Source organism: Hippoglossus hippoglossus, chromosome 13 (assembly GCF_009819705.1).
Source record: "Hippoglossus hippoglossus isolate fHipHip1 chromosome 13, fHipHip1.pri, whole genome shotgun sequence".
NCBI classification, from domain to species: Eukaryota; Metazoa; Chordata; class Actinopteri; order Pleuronectiformes; family Pleuronectidae; genus Hippoglossus; species Hippoglossus hippoglossus.
In genome coordinates, this window is record NC_047163.1 from 11675878 (window position 1) to 11695771 (window position 19894).

The following is a 19894-nucleotide window of genomic DNA, read 5'->3' on the forward strand; positions in this document are numbered from 1 at the left end:
TTTGGTTCAAGCCTCCTGTGCCACCTCTTTGTGGGCGGATGGAACACACAGTGTTGTGGTATTTCTGCAGACAGACAATGTGCTGTGTGCTATAATGCTTTTATTGTGTGAAATGCAAAGATGCAACCTTCCATTTAATTGCGGAAAAAATAATAGACGATCATAAAGGTAATCATAAATCATAAAATCATAAACAGTAATAATAATTGTGAAAACTGTAGACCTCATAATAACTAAGTATCCACGTGGCCTAAATGTGATTTGGATCAAAAGAGCTGCTTCTCATGGTGAATCTTTTTCACAGGAGATGTGTTTGAAATTGACTTGATAAACAAAAAATGATTAATCTTAGTTGATGGAAATGCAACAGAAGTGGCGTCAGAACACCGACACTGATGGCTGGCTTTATTGTTCATGGTTTGAATATTGAATTGATCATTGTGTAAATCTTGTTTTCCAGACAGAGCCAAATCAATGAGACTCCGTTTATTAGCCTCACTGCCATTCAGCCATTCAGCCATTATATATTTAGAACTGATTACATTTCACAAGCAGGGCTTTTAAGATTTCAGCTGCATATACTGCTGCATACAGGCCTAGATCCACACAACTGTACTGCTACATACACACAAACACACAGTTATTTATCTGTGTGCACAGTTAGACATTGGAGCCAAATAACACAATGAAAGTAAAATAGCAGGTAAAACATGTGCATTTTAAGAGAGCAATCTAATATAATGTAGAAGATATGTTATATGTTAGCCATAATATATAATATGACATAACTGAAATAGGATATAAGAGACATTTAAATCACATTTTGTCTTTAGCCTTGTCTTCATGTTCCAAATCCATGTCTCCCGTGAAGTCAAGCGTATAGTGTTCACATAAAACCAGACTCTGTGAACTCAGTAACCATCCCTGGTCTCAGCATCCAGCACAAGTCAGAGCCAAAGAGTATGTTTATGCTGCAGCATCTGCTTAATGTTGACACCAGCAGCTCAGCCGTCCAAAAAAAGCACAGGGATCCGAATGGATGACTTAATCTTCTTCATCATAAAAATGAACGCCAGTCTGGACTTGATCTTTTCCTGTTTGTAATAAGTAACCTTATTTAGAATTACCTCTGGTAACACTGTACAAGTCACAAAATGATGTAAAAATGATTTAAATGTATATATGCAGAGAAGCTTCATATTTCATTAACATCCATTTTAGGGTTGCAGGTGTTAGCTTGTGAGTAGTAGTAGTAGTAGTAGTAGTAGTAGTAGTAGCATCAGTAGAAGTAGTAGTAGTATTATCATCAGCAGCAGTAGTAGTATTAGCAGCAATAGTAGTAGTAGTAGCAGACACAGGTTGAAATCAGCTCCTTGATGTCGCCGTCTCCAGCACTGCGCTCTGACGCTTGCGGCAAGGACAGAGGTAGCCTTTCAGGTGCATGCGGACTTTGCTGTGCAGTGAAGCGTAGATGAACGGGTTGTAGCACGCAGAGCTCATAGCTACTAAATGGCAGCAGACCTGTAAGACATTAATGTAGCGCTTCCCTATGAAGTGGAAGTCCGGGTCCAGGTCCAGCAACAGGTTCAGGACCTACACAGTGACATGGCAACAATTGTGATAAAGTCTGTAGGGAATTCTTGAAAATATACCATTTGTAAGATTGTGAAAATGACTTTGCTTCCCCTGGATAGTAGTGCAACAACAAAGGGACACTGGGTAGATAACCATGCATGCAGTAATGGTGTGCTAGGTAGAATGCTGATACTGCTTAATTTACCCAACTGGCAAACTTAGGCTTTAAAGGAGACACATTTTGCTTGTATTCAGGTTAATAATTTTAATTTGGGTTATTGCTTAAAAAATGTTTACATGCTCAAATCTTCATAAAACACATCACAGTCCTCATACTGTCCACTGCTGCAGCTCTTCTTTTCAGCCTCTGTCTGAAACGCTTTAGGCTCCTGTCTCTTTAAGACCCCCCTCCTAAACGCCCAGTCTGCTCTGATTGGCCAGCTAGCCCTTATATTTTTAGGCTTAATTTGTTATTGTTTTATTCACTGTATTCTATTCTATTTTTTATATTGTGCAGTTACTCTGATCTTGGAGCAAGCCGGGACAAGAATTTACTTCGGGATTAATAAAGTCTTTTCTGATCATTCCCATCTTATCTTATCTTTCTGTGGGAGAGGGGAGGTTCCTTTACCACAGACTTTGCATTTTTTATCTTCACAGACATTTTTGGCACATTTCACCAATCTTACTTGCAAACCATTCATGGGCAGACACTTGTAAAACGTGAGGCTGCCACAATTTTTGATCCGTTTGTCAGCAGGGTCTTCAAAAAACTTCGAAACTGGCCAAGGTCTGTGCTAGAACGCCACAATATAAACTCTGCATTCTTCTTCCATTATGTGATCCTAATCTGTTTGTGTTTTGCAAGGCTCATTGTGGATGCAGCGTTTGTTTTGTGGACACAATTACCTGTAGATGAGCTTCTGTGCTCAGTGATGTGTCAAATCTAATCATCTGGTCGACAGTAAAGGCTTCACCCTTTTTGTATCACTCCACTGCTCTCGAGTCTATTATTTCTAAGCAGATATTTGTCAACTTGATCTTCCTCCTAAGCCTCTGCCAAATCAAGGTCGTGCTTAGAATCTCCTAAACTGAACATTTCAGATATGGAGTAAGAGAGGTGGATAGTCCAACTGAGATGGCCGTAGACTCACCTGCAGTGGTAGCCAACACAGGGCGAAGGCCAGAACTGAGGCCACCAGAAGATAGAAGGTCTTCTTCCTCCTTTGGCTCCAGCGCTGCTGACTGTTGGATGGCTCCCCGGGTATTGAATAGCGCTTTAGGCTGACAGTGATGGCACAGTAGGACATGCTGACGGACAGCAGGGGGATCATATAGGAGGCTATGAGGATGAAGCAGGAATAAAGCAGCCGCAGATTGCCACTATTTGGCCAGAATTCTTCACAAACCACCAAGTCGATACCACTCGGCCGCAGGTCCACATAGCGAGTATAGAGAGAGGGAGGTGCGGCCAGAGCCAGAGATAAGAGCCATACACCCAGAGTCACTGCACCACAGCCCCACACAGAAATCCTCTTCCGAACTGGGTGAGCTGACACAGAAAGGAAACAAACACAGACATTGTGTACAACAGATGAAAGCATATGAATATTTCACACATTACATGTAGTATGAGTAGAAGTGAGATTAAAACCTATTTTTAACTAGAATGGTTCAGTAGAGCACTTACCTCTACCAGGGCTGAAATTCAATCTAGCTGCACCAAATTTCACAAACTCATAGAAATCATTTCCCTAAAATATGCCTGATTTTTATCATTTAATTGATATATAATATCCATATCTCATTATTATAAAAGTGACCCCTAAATCATTTTAAATAATGTTAAGACACTTTTACTCAGTGAGGAAATAAGTAATGTAATATGTATGTAAAAATACCCCATTCTAAGTCCTGCATTAAAATCCTACTCAGCTAAAGGTGCATATATAGGCATTAGCAACAAACTGTTGTTTCAGTATCAGAGTGAAAGAACATTTTTTTATTCCCTCTGACTGATATATTATTATATACGACATAATTAGATGATTAATACTGAAGCATCTGTGTTTCAGCAGCATGATGTAGCTGCATCAGGTGGAGCTACTTTGAGTTGGGCTTTATAGCGACACCAGATAAATCCGAGGGGTCATCAGATGATTAATGGGAGAAGCAAGAGGAAACAAGTTCTGATACAAACATCAGCTTTCATTTTTTAGACTTTTTATCTAAGTTAAACTTTCATTTAATTGTATCATTTGCATTTAAACATTCACTAAAATGAAAACCACATGAGAGTTTTGAAGGGAAAGAACACAACTTGGTGGAGATTGTTTGATATATAGTCTATTGTGTAAAAGGAACTTGTAACTGAAGCAGTCAAATTTATGTAGTGAAGTGTTAAGTATTATATTTCCCTCTGAAATGTAGTGGAGTGATAGAAAGTAGCATACAATGAAAAATGCTCAAGTAAAGTTCCTAAAAATGTATTTGGTGGTAATTGTACATAGTTACTTCCATTGCTCTTACCTACAACAACATAGCGGTCCACGGCGATGGCAGTGAGTGAAAGCACTGAGGCGAACACCGTGGCACATTGCAGCAAGGGGACCAGGTGGCACAGGGGCCTCCCAAAGGCCCAGCCATGGCTGTCGAAGGCGTAAGACACCGTCAGAGGAACGCAGCTCAAACACATCAGCAGGTCGCCTGCAGCCAAGTTTCCGATGAAAATGTTTGTGGCATTGTGGAGTTTCTTGTCAGCCAGGATGCAAGCCAACAGGATGGAGTTTCCCACCCCGGCCACGGCCACTACGAGGCAGTAGAGAGGTAAGAAGAGGGGTTTGAAACGCAGAAGAAGCTCCATGCCCACGAAACTGTCCAGGGGGTCGCTGCGGTTGAGTCCTTGGCTTTTGCTGCCTTCTTGTCCTGTTTCGTGGCTGATGTTACTGGTCACACTGAAATCCATGAAAATATCCATGTCTCTGCAGACCAACCTAAGTATAGAGGATAGCATAATCAATAATAAACCAATAGACAGCAAGTAACTGATAAACCTCATATTAGTCATTCTGCTGGTGGAGCTTGCATGATCAATACATGCCTGCGCACGTTCTTAGGGAATTGACTGAATCACAGTGTGACAGAGATCACTGCAGATATCAGTGACAGCGAAAATAATTGACTGTTTCTAATCTAGAGAATAAAAAAACAAGTTCACTGCATCATTTGACATGGGGTTGTGGTTAATTCATTTCTTACATATAGCTTTTTTGATCCCATGTAAAATGTATGTGAAATTCTATTCACCTCCATTGTTCTGGTGCAGCGGCAAACATGCGAGTGACTGATGTTTCATGACCTGATGGTGGATATTGCACAAGAGGTTAATAACTGGCCTTTTAAAGGGTCTCTGGGGAAATAAGTGAGAGCGCATGTAACTGAAATTGTGGGATTAGCAAGAAGAGGGGAGTTTAGCCTCAGAGACAGTTTAATGTTGCCATGCAACCATTTCAAAAATTCATTAATTTTCAACTTATATTTGTTAACATTTTTACAAACTGGCTCATTTCAAACTATGACAAATTATCTATTAGCAGTTCCTGTTTGCACTGTGCGTACAACTTACACTGGATCTCTCTCTCTCTCTCTCTCTCTCTCTCTCTCTCTCTCTCTCTCTCTCTCTCTCTCTCTCTCTCTCTCTCTCTCTCTCTTATTCTGCAGTTATCTCTGAATCCAGAGCTATATAATTAGATCTGTAAATATAATTATAATTATTTTCATTATAAAAACCTTGTCTCTCTCTACTGATTTCCACCCATCTCTCCTCTCTCTCTCTCTCTCTCTCTCTCTCTCTCTCTCTCTCTCTCTCTCTCTCTCTCTCGCTCTCTCTCGCTCAAATTTCTCTCTTCTCACAACAACAAGTTCAAGGCAGATGGCTGCCTACACCGAGTCTGGAGTTAGCTGGTATTTTCTTCCTCTACATTCACCAAATGTTTGCTGTTGTGGGAACTGTTGGGTTTCTCCTATAATATTGTATCTTTTGAACTAGTGCTGTGTGATAATGCATGTTGTGATTTGTTGCTTTACAATTAAAAAAATGAATCAAATTAAAGAAAACTTAAAAATCATGAGGATTTTAAACAAGTTCTGCAGTTACAAGGGTTTTGCGATGTACATTGGAGTTATGACGTCCCCAGGAACTGCAAGTCACATAAAATATGAGTATTGTGATCATACCTGTCTGTCACATTTCTCTGACATCTCACTCGACATTGTTGCCTCATGCCGCTCCAGTTCTCTCTTCCTAAAATCATTAGACTGCATGGTGTTTTCCTGTGTGGCCAGGCAGCTGTTATTTGACCCATGTACGCAGTGAGTGCATATGCAAGGTTATGTTGTCCTCGATCCAAATCCCATCACAAAACTGCTCTGATGCGGGAGAATGTGTGTGTTTCCCCTTAGGCCAATCCTCCCAAGCATTTCATAGAATCATATTCCTTCTTTCATTCTTTAATGCTTGTGCAGAGATCTGGTTTATTTTGATTCGTTTCAAGATACTGAATCTCATCTGTAGTTTAAACCTGCAGCAGACTGTATGTGAATATAAATTAGTTCAGTTTTGAGATTAAAATGACACCTCATGAGGAATGTTACAAAGATTCACTCATCTTTCCAGAGAGATGATGGATAAAGGATTTTGTATGCAGGCAAATACCTTGTGATTTATCCTACCATAGAACATTATGCACATTCTTCAAATAGCTGTGAAATCCCATTTCTGGCCACTTCAGCAACTCCCATTAATAATAAAACTATCATGCTCACCTTTAAAACCTCAACTGCTTTGGTTTGTAAGAATATGAAATATTAACTTTTTCTCAGACATAAAAAAAATAGAATTTCAGTCGATACTGAAAAACCAAACTCCCTCAGCTCCTGCTAAATCACGGCCTGCACTTACAATGATTTCTGACGTCTGTCAATGTGCCTTTCTTTTGAAAATGAAAAAATATATATAACCCTAACCTTTGTCACAGCTTATTTTTATACAATGTATACTGGTAAGTGGAGTAGATCTGTCTCAGGGTTTTTTGTATCGTTATTATTTCCCTTTGAAAGGTCTTTTCATGACGGCCGTTGAAAGTACATATTGATTGAGAAGAGGCTCAGTTCTTTGAATTTGAAAGTGACTTTCCTGTTCAGAAATAAACTCCTGGGGGAAGAGATGTTTTGAAGCCGACTCTCTGCTGTTACATGTTGTGATTTTCCTGCAGCACCTGAACATCCTGCTGCCCAAAACCACTCTCTGTGTTGACCTGTTTTTGATATTTTAATAGCAATAGAAAAAGTAGTTTACAGATGTAAACAGATGAAACAGATGAAATACTAATGCATCAATATATAGTTTAAATTATGAGGGTTTTACAAAACACCATTAACAGGTAATAAAAATAGAATGAAATAGAATGATGGAATGTAAATATCCACTTCAAATGCAGAAATAATCGCAGTGACAGATTGTAAACATTTAAAAGGCCTTTCACATTTGCATTTCCATTTTTCACGCTTTTGATTTAATTAGTTCTTTAGTCTCTCGATGACACTTTGGGCTTGAGCTGGTAAAAACAAGGTCAAATTATGCAAATTAGCCAGGGGATGTAACAAGCTTTATTTATTTATAATTTATCAACATTTAAGAATACATCTAATAATAATTTGTTGAATTATTGTATTGGCACGTGTGGTTGACCATAAAAGAACACTTACAGCGATATTTCAAAGTAAAGCAATGTGTTTAGAAAGGTGGTGGGATATGACTGATATTAGACAGGACTGAGGTAGAAAATGCTGAATGAATCTTATGAGATCTGCTTCTTAATGTTTGATTCCTATTGGATTTTTTGATAGAAATATCTAGCTGGGCACAATTTGCCCAGGGCAGCAAAAAATCGATTTAAAGATGTCAATAGTTCAGCTTGAGCAAGAAATATTTATTCATCGCATGGCCTCATATATTTTGTGGGAGCTGAATTCATACAAATGGAAGCATCCTGAAGCATCCTAGCGTCGATTGGGTTCAATCCATCCAGTAGTTGTTGAGACATTTCACCATGATCCATGAATCTTAATTGACCTGGTGATCATCTCAGGATCAGATCAAAAGGGAACCGTGAAGTACACGAGTGAACACCCCCAAGATGCGTTGAGGACACATTTGAGAACGGATCACTCTAAGTGAACATGAATGCAGATGCTTGAAGGGCAGGATGTGTCACTGAATGGTTTGATGTGTGATAATGGACCACATCTTGACATCAGTGACGCAGGTCTGTACCCACTTGACATCAGCGAAAGATTATAGGCTGATATTTTAGGCTGTGCAACTTTTGTTTGCTTCTACCATTGATGTATAATAAATGGAAAAGAAATAGTTAAAACCCACTGAGCAGCTGCTGCAGGTTTGTCAGAACTGACACAGTAGCTGAGGTGTTTTCATTCACAATTCTCAGGATGAACAAGCTTTTTCAATAAAGGTGGTTACAGCACAGCTGAGCTTTCCCACCCCATCACTGTGTGAATGAATGATTCAAATAGTTGGTAAAATCTTTAACAGGTGGTTCCACTGCAGAGATTCAATATGTGTCACACATCCATGCAATCAGCTAGAAGGGGCATATTGGAAATGTGCCATGTCCAATTTTAATCCTGTTAGAAGCCATTTCTTACAGAGCAGCTCTCTCCATGTTGGATCTAGCTACTGTCAGATGCAGATGTTATTGTGTCCTCGATTTCTAATTTCCTCTGCACGTGTCCACAATCAACGTAGGAATAGGTTTTCTGATCCCATCTGGTTCCTTGCTGGCTACTTCATCTCAACGCCTGGAAGAAACTCACCCTTGCCTAATAACGCTGTTACCGTGGCCTATGTAGAAACCGAAGGCAGCTAATTTGTGAGACGTGAGGAGAATTGAGAACCCTCCAAATGCAAAACAGAAAGGACAGCTCATGATGGCTCTCACTCTGTTCAGACTGCTCTCTCCTCCGCTCTGTCCTAACATTTTCACTCTCACCGCCTCCACTGACATTTCCTGACCTGAGCCCTTTATATCAATCTTGCATTTCCATCTTTGTGAGAGTGCAGAGGCATCAGAGAGTTGGGGGCCAAATAAGGTCAAATTGGTGATACGCAATTCTGATCAATAATTGAATCAGAAACATAGGTCTGCTCCTGTTCACGATTGCCACACAAAATGTGTTTTAGTGCAAATACTACAATGTAAAACAATTTGTGCTACAAATATAGATATCTAATTTCTAACACTTAATCTCCATAAATTAAACGTTATGTTTGAATTGCATGGTTATGAAAGTCTGAACCAGATACTGGACAGTGTGAGGTGTTTGAGAGTCACACTGAAGTTTCACACCGCAGTGAGAATGTCTCTCTGCAGGGCTAATGATCGACTGCTGGCCAAATGTTATTATCGGCTGCTGAGCCTTTCATTAGGAGAGGTCAAAACCTCTCTAAATAACATCCGCCAAGGAACAGCGAAACATGATTTAAGATGACCAAACACATATATACACATTTCCCAAAAACGTTCAGGGAATGAAAAACAAAATCTGCATTTAGGGTTTAAGGTTAGTTGTGTTAGGCTGAATGCCTGCTAGCAGAATTTATCAAGTGTTGCCCATCTGTTAATATTTTTTTGATACCATTAAATATTAAATATTAATGTGTATGAATTTATTCATATGAATACAATGGGCAATTATATGCTTTGCAGGGGAAAAAATGTTTTGTCTTGCATGAATACTGCTGAAATGCATCATCTTTCTAATCCATGTATGTATACACATGCCCCACGCAAGCACAATAATATGTCACGCAATTACCCCACAGGCTCATATTTTATTGGGCACAAAAATTCCGTTATATAGAATTTAATCTGTGGCTTTCAGTCGGTCTTCCTGTCTGCACCTGGGACTTGAACAAAGATGCTTTGGTGCTCTGCTGTCGTGCTAATGCTCCTGAAAGCTCACACACAGAAGTGCAGGACTATTAAACCTGTGAAATCGTCATTATTGATGAATCTGGGACAGTCTTTGTTTGGCAGTGATTGTAAGTAACTTTGAGATTCAGGTCATTTATCATAAGGCGCTTCTTTATTTTGTCCAGCCTCAAAACAAAGAACGTATTGATTATAAAATGTGGCTTCTTATAAGATAGTACTTGAATCAACAAGCTGAATGGTATCTGACTTAAAAAAATAAATTCTAATTAGACAACTATGAACATGTGTGGAAGAATGATGGTGCTATGTTTTTGTGTGTGTGTCCTTACTTGAGCAAGTCATTAATGTCAATGCGTGCAGTGAATTGTATCTTACCTGTGCAAATGTTCAAGACCGGAGACACCGAGAAAATCCCTGTGTGGCGTCTCTGCAGTTCAGCAATATGAGTGGATTTTCTTCTCCTTTTCTTCACCCCGTTTCTCTCTGGTTGCAGATCTTACATCAAGCTTCCCTGCAGCTTTTATAGAACGCCACAGTGATTTGAGGAGTCGGGCAGGCACGGTGTTGTCTCACTCAGCACTGAGATTCAGAGGGACAGAGGGAGGGAGAAAGAAGAGGGACCCACATTACCACCGCAATCACCCATAAGCTGTTCCTCCTCCTACCTATTCTCCCTTTATTTAGCATATTTTGGATCCACACACTTTCACACCTCACATATATACACAAACACACACCTGTGCCACAACCTATTGCTTGTCCCTCTGGAGAGAGGACAAGTTTTTTTTGCTCTATTTGCTTTAAGAAATCCTTGTTTGCCTGGAGAGTCTCCAAGGAATGACAGAGAAGATGAGACACCAGTGAAAAGGGGACAGACTCATATTTACCGTTTTGTCCCCTGGGACAAGAAGAGGTGGATGAGAATATCCAGGTATTGAACAGTAAAAGAAAAAGAAATTCCAGCTGGGTTAAACTGAGGAAGACGGCAAATACACTTGCTTCCTCTGCATAATTTAACAATTAGTAACAGATTAATTATCTCATAATGATGATGACCCTGATTCTACAAAACCCTCGGGGCACATTCAAGTCAGCAGTGTTGGAAGATTATCCCCCAGTGTTCAGATAGTTTTTCCTCCTTTCATCCCCCTCGTCCCTCTCTCTGCCCACAGCACAGACATTTGCTCCGCAGCTTCTTTTCACACCTCATCAGTTGGTGGGGGTGACCAGTTGAAAAGCCTACAAGACAGACCACTCAATAGGATGCCCCACTGCGATGAGCCCATGAAAGGCGGAGAGCATGGAGTGCTGTTTCAGAGGAATTCTATGCAGCAGATCCTTTATTTGTAAGAGCCGGTGAGAAATCCGAATGTTTGATTGGTGTCTCTGGCCGGTGTGAAAGGCTTGTAAACCAGAGGGAGTTGAAAAGGCAGAGGCGTTCAGGAGATCTTCAGCTGCAGGTCTCAGGGATGAATGGCAGAGTACATAAACACAGGTTTGGTTGAGTCACAAGCACAACATGGTCAAACGTTTTGTCCTTAAACCATAGATATTTGTTTGTCTTTTCCAACATCTTCATGTCAGATATTTGGTATGTGTGTATTTTTGTATTTAAGCACTATGTTCTAAAATAATGACTGTCCCCCTGCACTGAATCTTAATTACAGCTATTGATGCATGCATACGCTTTTAGTCAGTCAGTCAGTCAGTCAGTCATTGAGGCTCAGTTGACATTTATTAAACCTTGTAACTAGTGTGTCACTGTTATCACTGTAATTACTTCTTTGACTTTTACATAGAGGTATAGTAATCATATAAAAATATTTGTTTGAGGGTGTATGTGCATGCAAATGTGTGTGTGTGTGTGTGTGTGTGTGTGTGTGTGTGTGTGTGTGTGTGTGTGTGTGTGTGTGTGTGTGTGTGTGTGGTGTGTGTGTGTGTGTGTTTTGTGTGTGTGTGTGTATACAGTGAACTTAAATCCCTGATTTTGACTTAAGATCATCAAGTCTCTTTCCTGAGACACATTCTGAAAACCTCTCAGGTGGAAAGGATGTTGTAAACAACACAGCAGCTGACAACCACCGCTAAACCCGTTGTTCATGGATTCCAAATGCACTCAGGCCTACAGAGGTGCAGGAAGTGTTCCGATAATTTACTTCTACATCTGTAATCAATGTGTTTATATTAACATTATGTGAGGATGATGAGGAAATGTGACAGAGTGAAAGGGTTTTCTTAAATTCATGAACCTACAAAGAATCATCACCTGAACCAGGCGTCCACGCTCACCGACACATGATTGGCAGGAATGAGGGGGAAATACTTGCGTTCAGAGCTGTACTTTATGGTGCACCCACTGTCTAGCACGCGAGCCCATCGTCTATTCATGTCTTGCAGGTCAGGAGGTAACTCACACAGAGACACTTAAATATGAGCACAGACCGTTAACCTTTCGTCTCACTGGCAACCTCCACCTTGCCTGTGTGATCCTTTCTGCAGAAAGCTTTTAGAAATAAACTTACAAAGACAACTTGTCTCAGAACCTCGTTTGTTGACCAATTTCCACCACAGAAGACGAGTAGAGCACCCTGAAACTGACGGCCGCTGTCGTGAAACAGGATCATCAGGTGGATGGGACGCGTGCTTCTCCAACTCCTGGTAAACCAGGATTTAGAAACGGTTGTTATAATGGGAATCATATGATACATGGGTACAATTGTTGATAATATCTTTTTTGTCGATGGACAAATTGATGAACACATTTTTTCTCAGCTCTAAACTCTTACACCAACCTACTTGTATTAAGTTTAGGAAGCAGCTGAGTATTTAAAGATGCACAGATATTTTTGACGACTGTGACTTTACATGAACAGGTAAACTAAACAACTCCTCACATTTCATGAAATAAACATAATTAAGTACCTCAAGGATCTGATTCCTCTGAGCTCATGGACTTTGCCGGCCAGGCAGCACTGACAGATTGTGGATGACTGGATTGTGTGACTTGGCTCTGGGCTCCTTGGAGGAGGAATGCCAGCAACACAACACAAATTATTATACGACACATAACAACAGAGAAAATAATCAGTCACATAATTATCAGACTATGAATTAACAGTAACATCCCTCATCATAGTCCCTTTGGCAGGTTATTTTCTTTCTGTTTATTGTGTTCTGAAAAATACGAAAAGTAAAAAAACTGAGAGGGACATCTGGTCTTTTCATCACTGATCAATGGCTAACTGAAAAAACAGTAACATATGTGATATCAGCTGATAATCTGTGTGCTTACCAGTATATTCAGCCGTGGATGTGATGGGAGATACAGTGGAGCCAAATGTAAATGTTTTAAGTGAAGACATGAAAAGATTCAATGGGAATTATCTGAATAATCTAAACTAATAACATGGATGATTAGAAAGTGTTAATTCTTGTACATTGTCTAGTCAAGATATTGTGTAAAGTATCTTCTATCTCCTGTAGTTTATATTTTAATTTAATAGAAGACTATCAATTGTAATGTTATATCCAGAGAAAGTCTGTGTTTCAGGTGATACCACTGACCTTCACTATAAAATTCTTCAGAAAACCAAGAAAAACTCAATATTTAAAACCATTATTTAAATCCACTATTTAATCCAAAGAAATGTACTAATGTGCTGAAGGACATGGAATTATTGAAGTTAAATGGAAAGTCATTGCAGCCAAGTCGGTCAATGTGTCCCACAGAAAAAATGGGAGCTTAAGCTAAATGTCAAACTGCTGATGTATTGTGTCTGAAGTGAGGAAGAGCACCCGGCGCTGGAGGATTCCTCTCTGAACACAGACTTCTGTCAAGAGCTGAAAAAAGGAAAACCGGCAAAGGAGACAATGTTGCTCCATCCATAACCTGGGTGACCATTAAAAGTCCAACTTATTGTAATTTGGTTAATATGAATGCATCAGTGTCGTTAGGAAATCAGGTCCTCTCTACAGAGGCCGCCTTGTTTTTTTTTGCAGTATCCCAGACTGGACAACCTTTTGAGTTTTTATGACAACTGAAGTCTACCACAGGTTCTCTTTCTTGAAACTTTAAAATATATAAGAAATAAGAAAAGAGAAAAGACAAAAGTTATACCAAGATTCAATACCACTGAGCCGGATTCTGAGCCGTATGCTCCCATGACAGGTACACAGACAGGGCAGATGTTATGCTGAGGTCTGCCTGCCCACGGATAACGGTCTGTCCATCACAGGAACACACACATAAACTACTGTTAAACCATGTTCTGCCTACTGAGGACGGTAAAAGCATTTTGGATTTTTTGACGTCCAGTGCTGCATGTGTGTGTGCATTAAATTTCCTCCATTGAAGGTCCTTTAACAAATTGTAACGTCCGTCTAAGCTAGCTAGCTCGACGCGCTTCTTTTAAATTTGGGGATTTGGTGTTTGATGTATGAACCCGGGACAGACTGGGTCACGGTTCTTGCTTGCACGACAGACTACAGCTACCAAGTAGAATAGTAATACAACATAAATTCATCTCACACAAGCAAGTACACAAACCCCAATATCACAATCTACACACACAAGCAGCTGTGTTTCGCACACACGCACGCACACAAACCTGTATTGCATGGGTGCACATCTATACAAGGCAACTCATTTCAACTCATCCCTAATATTTATGCAATTGTCACCAGTTGGCTCCACAAAGAAGAAAGCTAAAACCGCCCTAGAGGCCCAGTTGCAAATGCTGATATCATTTTTAACATGGAGTGTGAGTGACACTCCATGTGATCAGTATTTTTCATGCTCAGAATAAAGTCTAACAAATATAATCTAATACTTCAGTGTCTGTCACTCTGCCTCAGTTTGTGAACATTGATTTTTTTAACCAATATCATCATATTTTGTGCAGTTTTAAAAGGAAACATCAACTGAAAGAGCTTTTGTTTTACCTTCGTTTGGATCAGACAGCCATGGAAATCTGAGTGGAGATACAGAGTGCTGCTTAAAGCTGTTCACTGTTATGTCACCGGTGTATTTATTTGTCTATCACAAAGGGCTGACATTTATCTTCAGCCTAGATGATGTTCAGTTTCCTTCTCTTTCTGGCAAGGCATTGCAGCGCACATGAACTTCATTAGCATGTTTTGATTCAGTTTAATGTAGTTTGTTATTTTGACTGTCGAGTAGGAAATGCTCGAGCTGCAAAAATAGTTCTTTTATTCAATGGTTGTTTGGTGCTGTGCATGTTTATTGGTGGATTTACAAATGACATAAACCAATATTACATGAAAGGGCACTTTATTATTATACTTGTGTATGTTGTGGACAGATTTAGTGAATTTAAATGTTGTAACTACCTACCTTAGTGGAGGTATGCATTATTTTCAACAGAAATGATATTTGCAGTCCAGATAACAGACAGACAGACAGACTAAGTAATTCCACTGTGAGTAAAGTAGCTTGGGGATTTCAGGGGAAACCATGCCCAGTAGGTGGCACAGCAGCTACGTCTGTATGTGGGTAAATATTTCAATAGGCAGAGAGGGTAAAACAAGCACTGACACAGAATTATTGTACAATTTTCACAGAAGGCTGGAGTCAGTGCTGGAGCCAACTGATGACTGATGACTGTTGACTTCCCACCAAAGTAAGCAGGACATAGTTAGATTGTGTTTGAGACATAAAATGTGTTCACATGTTTGTGTTAGCTGAGGCACTATTTGCTCTTGCCTGGTATAACAATGGCAGGCTGGGGCATTTCTCATTTACCAGACGCATGGACTCAACAAAGAAACGTCTTATCGTATTGGCCACGTTGAAAGGAGCTGTTACTTCCTCTGCCACGGGACGGCACCACATGTTTTCTGTCATTTTCCAACTTACAATCATGTGACATTACAGATGTTTTGTCCATGTCCTGACATTTAAAATGTACGTCTTACTGCTAGGAATTATGGAAAGAGTCTATGTTCAACAAATCACAATTTGTCTCATGGGGCTTTAACAAGGTGTGACATCCTCTACCCTAAACCCTCAGCAAGAGTAAGGAAAAACTACAACAAATAAAAACCTTTAACAGGGAAAAAGAACGTAGAAACCTCAGAGAGAGTCACATGTGAGGGATCCCTCTCCCAGGACGGACACAAGTGCAATAGATGCCACGTGTAATGGAGAACATCAGAAAACATTTTTTTTAAGTATAGAAAGTAAAGCCAAAGCGACATGATCGCCCCCTGATGGCTGGCTGCAGTTTTGGTCACAAACCCCCGCCTCCAATCAACCTCTGCCTCAAACTACTAAACTCCACCCCCGGATCACTACTGCAGAGACTTTGGCTCCAAATGCCATCCCTGGCAATAGTGCAGATGCGTCATCCACCTTAATGTACCATATGGTTTGGACTTGCCATGATGAATGTAACACATTGTCGTTGGCAGATCTGTCCTTCTGTGTTTCTTGCTTTTGTACTTCCTGTCTTTATCCTGTCTCCTGCTGCTGTGATTATCTGCCCGTCTCACCCTAATGTCTTTTACCTATATTAAATTATCTCTGCTTCTCTTGTGTATTTAATCTCTGTGCTCCCAGTCCTGCCTTTCAGTTTATCTGGTCAGTGTTGACTCTGTTCTAATCAGTCCTGGTCTTTGTCCCCTGGTGTCTCTGTAAGTTTATGTTTAGCTCATGTTCCTGAGTTTAATTGTCTGCGTTCATGTTATCAGAGTCTGGATTTATTATATGGCTTTTCTGCCTGCTTTCTTGGATCCCTGCCATTTTGTACAGCCGAGTCACCTGTGTTGCCAGATGGGAAAATGTTGAAGTATCATACCAGAAGCTTAAACTTATCATAAAAGGATCAAATTCTCGTACATCATGGACATTTTGGCATTATTGATCGTACAGAGGGCAAAAATGATCGTGCAAATGCGATAATTATCCTACATATGGCAACACTGGGACTCACTGTGGGCCTGTAGATTCAATTAAGCCTTCACTTCACCTACACCTGGTTGCATTTGTGTCCTGTTTCCAAAAACCCCCTCACCACCACATTTCTGCTGAGAACTTTCCACAAAATCTGTTGTGGAATGAGTAATTTCCACTTTCAAAGCAGCTGTTGTTTTCCATTCGTTTCAGTTTTGCTATGAAAATCTACTGGCAGGTACTTAAAACTTGCAGCTGTATCCACCAGGTTTGATCACTCCCACTCACCAGACCAAAAAGCTTAAAGCCGTTTATCACAGCAGCTGTCTGGCTGGCTGCTTGCGGCGAGTCAGGAGTGAAAGTCTGTTACGGCTATATATACCTTTAGAAAAAAATGTGCCTGATATTTATGTTACTTTTGAACCAATTTGAGGTGCCAGAGTGACAGACTACAGTACTTCAGAGTTATAGATTAGATAGAGATAAGTTGCTCCGTGGTCCGTATAGTAAACTCTGAGCTGCCAGTGATGTATAAACAGCAGTATTTACTGGATGCCTCAGTTTAACTGAAGACACTGGTGGCTGAAACATATTGCAGACTGCAAATCAAAGTGACAACCGATTTGAAATAAAACTGAGTAAAAAAAAACAAAAACCTGCCCTGCGAAGCTTCGCTGCGTTCAATGTCACTGCTGTTGATGCCGGGGCTGCCTAGAAACAGAAGAGGATGTTTTTGAAATGCAAGTGACCTTTAAAGACTGAAAGCTTGATGGACACTTGATGTAATTGGTGGTGGAATTGTGCTTTAAAAACTAACACTATCTGAGAGCTATCGCTGAAGACTCTTCAGCGATAGCCACCATCAGGTCAGTTGTAGATTAATGAAAAAATACTTCCAAAGAAGAATTATATTTACATAAATTCTTCTTTTATTTACCTTACTCCACTGGATTACCTAAAGCAAATCACCTTAGAAATTAACTATCTTTGAAGAAAAAACATAATGCAGACTTCTCCGGAAAAGGACATTGAGTGTTGCATGGGAGTTTTAATAGTTTGAAGCACTTTTCAATGACTTTTCAATCCTGTTCTAGGAGGTTGAATAAGTGCTTTTCCATCTGCTCCATCTGTTGGAGATCCAGTTAGCCTCCTGTTGAACTGCCTGTGTAGTTTTTGTTTCAAACTTTTTTCTCTTACATTTGTTCCACTTACTCTAAAAAGCATTTTTCCTCATATTTGACCTTTAAAACTGACACTTGACGCTGAAAACGAAAAGAAACTACTGCAGCTGAAAATTAGATCATCGTGGATTACTCTAATAACAGTATTTCAAGGCGAGACTTCACCACTTAACTATGAAAGCTGTGAGCAATAATGGACTTTAATCTTTGATTCAATAGATAAAACCATGTTCAGTATGGACAGACACACACAGTATACGTGAGCCCGTTGCCTGGCCCCTTAATTTGCCTGCATGTTTGACCTTCCCTTTAGCAGATATAAGCCTGATTATTGATGACTTCTAAAACTGTTTTACCTGAAATATGACACTGACACGTATATAGACATATAAAGTATGTATTTGGGAATTTTACCACAGTGTTAAGCACCTCTGATTCACCTAATAAGAATATCCAGTGTCTTTCACAGTGAAGCAGTTGCATCAACTTGTACTTTCCTTTCATTTTGTGCACATCTGATAGAGACTGACTGTAATGGATTTTTAACCCCAGAAACTCTCTGCAACCCATGGGCACAATTTGGCTTTTGCGATTTTTATGTTTTGATAATTTTGTTTGTGTTGATGCATACGGCATAGAATTTGCAAAGGGTGTGTATTTTTTGTCAAATTGTTCATCCCACAGCCATTAGAACCTAAATAACACTTTTCCACGTTACATGCTTCAACTCTGAGGTCCTGGCTATAAAATTTATATTTTTTACTGTTCAATATCATATTGAACCATTTTGCCATATTATATCGGTAAATTACATACTTTTTTGGTTAAACAGCAAGTGATTAAAACTCGACACCCCGACCTCTCATTGATTTTGGCTCCTTGTGGATTTGTCAGGCAACAGGCAGAGGTGTCGGCTTTATCGACTTTTCTAGGTGTGATAGAATAAACCTATTGTCATGATGGTCTGTAAACCTGCTGCTCATGGTTTGCTTCTATGCTTGAGTGTTAACCTTTGTTACCCTGGTGTAATTTGCACTGTTGCCAATATATTCCAATCAGAGTTGGTTGATTTAACCTCGAATTGGAGGTCAGCACAGGGATATTTGCAAGTGTGTGTGTGTGTGTTCCTGTACTTATTGCTTTGTGAGGACCATTTCAAGCATAGACCCTACAGAGTAAGGACATTGAGGACATATTGGCCGGTCCTCACTTCTTTAAAGGACTGTTTTAGGGTTTAGATTTGGTTTTAGGGTTAGGGTTAGAATTAGATTTAGGTTAGGGTAAGGCATTTAATTTGGATGGTTAGGGTTAAGGTAAGGGGCTAGGGAAGGCATTATGCCAATGAGTGTCCTCACTAAGATAGAAGTACAAACATGTGTGTGCGTTTGTGTGTGTGAGTGTGCGCGTAAGAGAGACTGTCAGTTTATACAGTATGAGTTTCACAGACTTGTGTATTTCAGTGTAATAAATTATGATGGCAATGCAGTGATGTCTTGATAACTAAGCTAATTTTGAAATGAATTAAGTGTAACTGTAAATTCATAGTTGTCTCCAACAGACAGCATAAAAAACAACAACAACTGAAAACAACCCCTCGAAATTAGGATTTGTTAGAAGGTAATAAAATAAATATAGTTGGTGCTTGGATTCATGTAATTCACACTGGGATAAATGACACGATGTAAAAGAATTGCAGAGAGAAAGATAGAGATAAAAGGCGCTTCTGTTATTTCACTGTGCGCCACAAAATATAAAAAATATATAACTTGTATTTTATTCAAACAAGTGTTGTGTTGAGACAAAGTGCAAAGAGGACATTCTTTCATATGATATTCACTGTGGAGGAGAGTTAACTTGGGATTAGTAGCCTTCACACGTAGCCTGAGATCATTGTGGTCACATGGTTGTTCAAAATCAAAGCTAAAAACCAGAGGTGACCTCTGCTGTCTGACTGACCTGTCTGAAGAGATCCGTCAGTCGAGCTGATGTGAGTCACTGTCAGTATCGTTTAATGTAAATATCTTCCAAATGGAATGATAGATATTTATTTTGCTATTTGAATATGTAAACGATATAATTTTTTTATAAAGTTAGGCTAGAAATTACGGAAGCATTTTGCATTCACTTTCCGAGATAAGTTTTCATTAAAAAATTTTTTTTTTTAAATACTCCTATTAAATAAAAACCTAATAGAATGTGTATTTAGTTTTATT

The 19894-nt window shown here is 39.6% G+C and overlaps 1 protein-coding gene across 1 annotated transcript; it reads right to left on the reverse strand.

Moving 5' to 3' along the window:
* Positions 1-184: 184 nt before the first annotated feature.
* Positions 185-10250, reverse strand: si:dkey-202l22.3 (7 transmembrane receptor domain-containing protein). Its single transcript, XM_034605152.1, has 4 exons — positions 9966-10250; positions 4105-4568; positions 2730-3127; positions 185-1593 (listed from the first exon to the last, which is right to left on the reverse strand). Exons 2-4 carry the CDS (start codon positions 4550-4552, stop codon positions 1366-1368), a joined length of 1074 nt encoding a protein of 357 aa, XP_034461043.1. The 5' UTR covers positions 4553-4568; positions 9966-10250; the 3' UTR covers positions 185-1365.
* Between the last annotated feature and the right edge of the window lie 9644 nt (positions 10251-19894).